General features: G+C 38.9%; 1 protein-coding gene across 1 annotated transcript; it reads right to left on the bottom strand.

Annotated features, from left to right (window-relative positions):
• Positions 1–2382: 2382 nt before the first annotated feature.
• Positions 2383–6094, bottom strand: LOC113547960 (DNA-directed RNA polymerase II subunit RPB1-like). Its single transcript, XM_026948558.1, has 3 exons — positions 5939–6094; positions 3710–5629; positions 2383–3339 (listed from the first exon to the last, which is right to left on the bottom strand). The coding sequence occupies exons 1-3, from the start codon at positions 5948–5950 to the stop codon at positions 3121–3123; spliced, it is 2151 nt and encodes a 716-aa protein (XP_026804359.1). The 5' UTR covers positions 5951–6094; the 3' UTR covers positions 2383–3120.
• Between the last annotated feature and the right edge of the window lie 1474 nt (positions 6095–7568).

Consider the following 7568-nt stretch of genomic DNA (forward strand, 5'->3'; position numbering starts at 1 on the left):
TATTTTTATTAATTTATGGTGTGTAGTGCATAATCTATTCCCGTTGAGCGTTAATCTGCATAATCAAATAAATTTTGACATCTGTTAGCTACTCACGTTCGCGTGCTTACGCGAATTTACCTATTTACATACATTTTTGATTTATAAACTGTAATAAATATTATTGTTTCAATTAGTTGTTGCGATATGGTATTGTGCATAATTCACTAACAAATTACATTTTTTAAATGTCTAATACGAATTAAAATTTAAAATGTTATGAATTATAGTGACTTTAGCAAGACTCATCAGTCACAAGGTTTGCTATTTTTATACTATAGACATTTGAATTAGGTATTTAATAATGCATATTAATATTATACCGTGTAAAATGAATAAGTCTGCGTTACGTGCGGATGTGTTGGTCACATTATATTATTATTATCACGCGATTTTAAACACTATTGTTAGATAATAATAATTTACAATATATTATTATCTTACAGTTTCAAATAATTATACATTCTTAGTAATTTATATTATATTTACAATGAGTACATGTACACTATGTTATTATAACCTGGTTTTACGTATACAAATATAATTATAAAGTATGGATACCTCTACACGTACTGAGCTGAAAGTCTCGCAACGAAAGTAAATGTTTTGTTACGTACCAGAGGGCTGTACGTGTATCGGCGTACTCGACGTGCAACAGAAATCGCGAGTTTAATTACTCATAAATTAATTTTTAATATTTGCTCAACACAAGTAATAATTATTACACCGTAAACTGGTTATTCGTATACGCATACTCGTAACACGTATAAGTATATCATATGTATATTTTATTATTTTACACATAGGTAAGTATTTTAAACTCGTTCTTAAATACCTTATTATTAACGGCTTATTACCTATGTACTGTTCGTTTTCATTACGCGCGTAATTATTTATTATATCTATTGTGGTACTTACGTACGTGATATGTCTTCTAGTACAGTTGGATATTATTCGTATTTCCATGAGCAAAGATATCCATTACGTGTGTTTTTTTTTAGAAAATCGCGGTAAATAGACGTTACATTATAATAAAATATTTCTAACAAAATGAAAAGATAAGTGCTCAAAAAAATTATTTTGACATTAATTGTAAACATCCATTTGGACCGAAAATATGTATGACTCGATATGGCGCATAATTGATAAATATAACGACGTTATTAGGAAATTTTTTTACAAAAAAAACAAAACACGCGAATGGCAGAACACTTTTGGATTTTCAAATAAAAATCTACGTGGTACAATAAGTGTATACGTATATCAGCATGTATTTACCTTTTACGAGTAGATAATATGAGCTTTGTCGAAGCTTTCTCCTTAACTGTAATTATAATTTCTAAGATTATGAAAACGTTATTTAACCACGTCGTTCGATTTGACTTAATTAACGTTCTCGAGCCTTGAGTGATCGAATTAAAATATTATATATTGCGCCGGAGCCGCCTCATACTTCATCGTCGTGTGGGTACGTTTCATTTTTTATCTCGCGGCCTCTCGCCGACAGCTCAAGGACGAAAAATATAACGCAAAGTATCCGCGCGTCGGTCAGTCGCCGCGGCGGACGACGTGCCTTTCCGTGTCACCGTAACATTCGCTTTTGCGGTCCACTTCAGTTTTACCCAGCGGGTGTTTAATAATTATAAAAAAAAAAAAATCGTCGAGACCTCGTCGCACGAACACAAGTCTCTCAACCGATGCGCAATGACCGCCACATCGACGAGTCATCCGATTTCCTCGTCGTTTTCAGTCGGCTATATCTTCACGTAGTGCTGTCCGCACTACCTACCGACCAACACTACACTACTACAGGTTAGGTTAGGTTGGTTTAAAAAGAATCAATTTATATTTTACTATAAACGGGTACGAGTGCGTAATTCGCCTTAAGTGTGCATGTGTGCGTGTGTGTGTATGTGTGACAGTTCCAGGTCGGTCTCATTACGTTGCATAACTACGTTACTTCTCGTTTTGGACACACGCGTCTTGACTATAGCAGCTGTGTACCTACGCTGACGCCGCCACATTCTCGACGGAATAGAAAATAACGCACATAAATACGCGCGGCGGCGGTTGTTTGCACACACAGTTTGCACAGGTATTACATATTATCTCTCGCTCCCACATCGGAGAGATTAACATAAATAACGAAATATATATATCAGCCTCGGGGGCGCCTCGGACCGGTTTTTCGAAGACCGACGCCACCGCACCGCCGCAGTCGCCTCACGACGACGCGTTCGGGTCACCTAAATCTTGCGGATAAGATCCCTAGAGGCTATTCCTTCCCCCCCCCCCCATCACCCTACAACCATCCGCCGACACTGCCGAAATAAAAACAAGATATTGTGTATTGGTAACTACGAAGTTTTCATTTATATAAGTCAAAAATCACTATTAACCTATTCTATCGTCATGGTACATAAAATAATAATATATAAAAATTAAATGAAGATTGTACACGAAGATTGATAATCATAATAATAATAATAAAAAAAAAAAATAATAAAATAATAATAAAAATTTTACATCGAAAAGTATGAATATATACAATTGCATTAGGTAAAGAACTAGGAAGAACATAATTCTATTATACAATTAGACAATTATTATTATTGGTTTAATGCGTTTAATTGTGGGCTTTCGAAAAAATGAGTTATGAAACCATCGATGACGGCAGTTATTTGTACACAGCTTAATACAATATCGCTGATTTATCGTGTTTCATTCTTAGATAGTTTTTGTTTAAATTTAAATTAATAAAATAATTAAAATTTGAGAATATTGATGTTTATGTATGACAAATCGACGAAAATTTAATTTCGATACGTTTTTCAATGTGGTTGTGAGATCGTTTATTTTTTATTTCGATTCAAATGAATTTTACTGATCTCGATATATATATAAAATATATTAATTTAATGTCTAAAAATATATACGCGAAATTCGGGTAATATAATATGGCATTGATGAGTTTTATGGTTGTTTCTATGATGGGACTTACGTTTTTTTTTGCATATTTATATCGTAACATCCAACGTATAAAAAAAAGAGTTAAAACATTAATTAATTATACATTTAAATTTAGTATTTAGCTCCTGCTGCTGGAGTTTTGGAGACATTGGCGAAAAATCCGTTGTCCCAGTCGGCGTAGTAGGTGACAGTCCTTATGGAACCGTCAGGCTCGACAAGGCTGTATTCTCCTTTCACGACTTCACCATCACGTTCTTCTTTTTGGCTCTTCTTGTCACCTGTGTACGAATCGTCTACGCTGTATTCGTAGGCGTATCTTGGGTTCTCATCCTGAAATATGTATACAAAACACAATAAATCGCTGGGTCATGGAATTCGTATTTAGTTTATGAGACATGTACGTTTAGTCTTTGTGTATTGCGCTAGTAAAATTACATAATGCGATTTTAGCATATGCGAGTTTGTTGGTGCAAAATAAATTGTTGTCCTACGCTAAATAACAAATATTTGTTTCCGTGTTTTACTCTGTGTTCTGTTCAAATTTAGTTTTATCAAGCCTATTTATAAAATATTTTACGACGAGTTTAAAATTGATATAAAATTTAATTTGAACACGTAGCTGATTTTAATATTAAGTATATATAATATAAAATATTGTTTTTGTAGCTAGCTTACTATTATTATATTTTATTATGCTTACGTAATTTTCCAAATGAGTGTTAACGACGTTCTTGGTTGGTCCAGTTTTTGGTGGAGTTACATAGCTTGCGTAGGTCTTAGCTGGTGCATATGACGGGGCTGCTGGAGCGTATGATGGGGCGGCTGGAGCGTATGAGGGAGCTGCTGGAGCGTATGAGGGAGCTGCTGGGCCGTATGATTGAGCTGCTGGGCCGTATGATTGAGCTGCTGGGCCGTATGATTGAGCTGCTGGTTCGTATGACGGGGCCGCCGGTGCGTATGACTGAGCAGCTGGTCCATATGATGGAGCAGGTGCAGAGGCGTACGACTGTGATGAGTAGCTTGGGGCTGAAGAGTATGATGCGGACTGGTAGCTCTGGGAAGCTGAGTACGATGGAGATGGGTAGCTGGGAGCTGCTGAGTATTCGGGGGCTGGGCCGTAAGAAGCAGCTGGAGCAGAGTACACGGCGATCGGGGCAGACGAATAAGATTGTTTCGACGATGTATACGCGGCTGGCGAATATGCTGGTGCTGGTGCGTACGATTGTTTGGAGTCGTATGATGGAGCTTTGGTAACATATTCCTGCTCGTGCTCGTCACATTTTGGTGGAGCCACTGCGACGTACGATGATGGCGTGGAGTAAGCTATGGCCTTCTGTGCTGGTGCAGAGTATTCGGGTTTGGCGGCCTTGTAGCTGCTGCTCGAGTACGAGTTGTAGCTCGAAGATTGGTATTTGGGTGCGGGGGCAGAGTATTTTGGTGCAGACGGAGAAGCGTACACTGGTTCGGGAACGGCATAGCTTGGGGCTGGTGTGGAATAGCTGACCGGGGAGTATTTTGGTGCAGACGGAGAAGCGTACACTGGTTCGGGTACGGCGTAGCTTGGGGCTGGTGTGGAGTAGCTGGGTGAAGAGTATTTTGGTGCAGACGGTGAGGCGTACACTGGTTCGGGAACGGCGTAGCTTGGGGCTGGTGTGGAGTAGCTGGGTGGAGAGTATTTTGGTGCAGATGGTGAGGCGTATACTGGTTCGGGAACGGCGTAGCTTGGGGCTGGTCTGGAGTAACTGGACGACGAGTAGCTCGACGAGGAGTAGCTGGGTGCAGAGTATTTTGGCTGAGAGTAGCTGGCTGGTGCTGGTGAGTAAGATTGGCTGGGTACGCCGTAGCTTGGGGCGGGTGTAGAGTAGCTGGACGACGAGTAGCTGGATGATGAGTATTTAGGTTTGGAGTAGCTTGAAGGTGCTGAAGAGTAAGATGGGTTGGGTACAGCGTAGCTGGGAGCGGCAGTCGAGTAGCTGGATGCGGAGTATGCTGCAGGTGCTGGGGAGTAGGCAGGTTTACTGACGTACGAATTTGGTGCTGAAGAGTATGAGTAAGATGGTGCCGGGGTGGTGTACTCGTGTTGAGAAGCGTCTTCACATTTCGGGGTGGTCACTGAGTATGGTGCAGCTGGTTTGTAATCGGCTTTGTATTCATGTGGTGTGTACTCTGTGGTACTAGAAACATATTTTGGAGCTTCGTATTTGGGTGTGGAGTACACTGCTGGTTTGTATGCTGGGGCAGAGTACGAAGCCTTTGCTGGCTTGTAGTTGTTGGTGTAGCTCGGTGAAGAGTATTTCGGGGTACTTGGCGACGCATAGCTCGGGTCAGGAACTGCGTAACTCGGAGCTGAGTAGCTCGGAGCTGAGTAACTGGCAGCCGAGTAGCTAGGTGCAGAGTAGCTGGCAGCCGAATAGCTAGGGGCTGAATAGCTTGCTGCTTCATAGCTGGGCTTGAAGTAAACTGGTTTGGGTGCCGGAGCGTAAGATACTAGACTCTGGGTGTAATCAGATTTGCTAGGTCCGTATTTCGGTGGATGAGAGCACCCATCATCGTGTTGATGACTTTCTGCCTCGTATTGACAGCTGCAGCTCACGGCCAACAACAACGTAACCGCTAATACCTTTTAATTGTAAAGAAAAAGATTTTAAATACGTCGAAATCGATTTATGTAGATAATATAATTAGTATATAATACATATTAAAAATCTTATAAGTGTATAAAAATATTTTTATGTAAAATGCGTTCAAATAATTATTAACGTAACGTATATTGCGAACAAGTGTAAAGAAATATAGATGTACTAATTTGTCGATTGATGTACATTATATTGTTTCGTATTTTTTTTTCAAGTTTGATTCGTAAAAATAATTAAATATATTGAAAATAATATTTTAAAACACTTAACATATAAAAATTGCTTTTACGTACCTTTAATTCCATAGCGGCAATTCTTTGGATGCTTGAAAAATAAACACTTAAACCCGCGAAGAAATCGAATTTAAACTAACACGAAAACCAACACACTGCACGCACGATTCGATGCGGTTCGTTAGACGGACACCAATCACTAGGTGCAAGCCCGCGTTTAAGATTTTATACATAATACATCCCACTTCTGTCATGAGGCTAAAAATACATAGCAGCGTATGGTTATCCCCTACCCGTTCTAGATTACTATCACCTTGTCACCAGTTAAAGCCCCCGAGGCGGTTTTTTGGTCCAAACGTTTGGGTGTGGTTACTAAGGGGGCCGGTTATGCGCTGGTGTGGCTATAATATGCAACAACGTTGCCCCCTGGTCAATATCGATGTTGTGTAGTTATTTAATATTAGCCATCGTTTTTATCGTCAATAATTATAACGGCCACGATATATATATTTTGAAGCGGTCCATAACCACAAGACAAAATATCAATTTACAGATATTATATAGCTGCTATAACAGCCTGATGAAATATTATGTTTGTTACGAACGGCCTTGAAAACTATTAGATAACTGCCGAGCGTTCGACTTTAAAGCGTTCCAGAACGAGATTTCATTTTGTTTTGGAAAACATCGATAACGTACGCATTGTCATACGTTTGATTGTTCAAAATATTTAGCACCCACTTTCAATTAAAATCACACCTCGTTTAATTGGGATTTAGTTTTGAGCGCATTAATTTTTATGCGATGCTAATACGTCGATTAATTTATTAAGTAACGCCTTCGGTTTCCATGTTCATTAGTGATACATAAAATGATACCTCGGGGTACTCAGTTACAAGACCATTATACGATGTAATGAACAAAAATCATTAACAATTCAGTCAACGCTGACATGATATACCGGTTTTTTTTCCCCGTTACTATTAAACGAAACACAACTATTTGACAGTGAACATTTGTTCAATGCGTGTGGGTACCGTCGGACAATACAACAATAATAAAAATATTAAAATAGAATAATACAGAATCGACTGTTTAAAAAACATTTAACTCGCAATATTATTACGTTATTATAATATACGGCCGTGACTGCGGGCTTTGAATTTAATTACGGCCAGTCACGGTGCGGTGATTTTCGCGATTTATGAACGCGCAGTTCGTACAGATTTTGTTGTATATAAGCGATGCTCCGTCATACGCGGTGTTGGCGGTCGGATGTCGCGTTACGGTCACCGTCTACCGAAATCGAGGGAAAACCGTAAAGAGTATGATAGTGAATATTGGTACACACGCGTTCATAAATAGGGGTGTGGAGGGGTTTAAGGAAGGATTAGTCCACTCTGAGCCATTTCAAGCCAATACGCGTCATATAATATGATAATAATTTATTCAATTTAGTTATGATTAATTTGTTACTTGACTTTGATCGTTAAATGAGAATTCATTTAATTAATTTGTATTCAATATATATATATATATATAATTACGATTCAATTAAGTTCGATCACATAACTTTACTCGAGTTCTACTGGACTCGAGCCTACAACATTTCTGAACCCTGTTTGCACGCGTATATGAGTTCGCAGGGATGTATATGTGTAAATATTGTGCCTGTCTCGTCTTGCGGCGG

This window comes from Rhopalosiphum maidis, chromosome 1 (assembly GCF_003676215.2).
Source record: "Rhopalosiphum maidis isolate BTI-1 chromosome 1, ASM367621v3, whole genome shotgun sequence".
NCBI lineage: Eukaryota > Metazoa > Arthropoda > Insecta > Hemiptera > Aphididae > Rhopalosiphum > Rhopalosiphum maidis.

Coding starts and splice junctions, on each gene's coding strand:
- LOC113547960 (XM_026948558.1), bottom strand. Junction 3,340..3,709: donor ACACTCATTTGGAAAATTAC/GTAAGCATAATA, acceptor TACATATTTCAG/GATGAGAACCCAAGATACGC.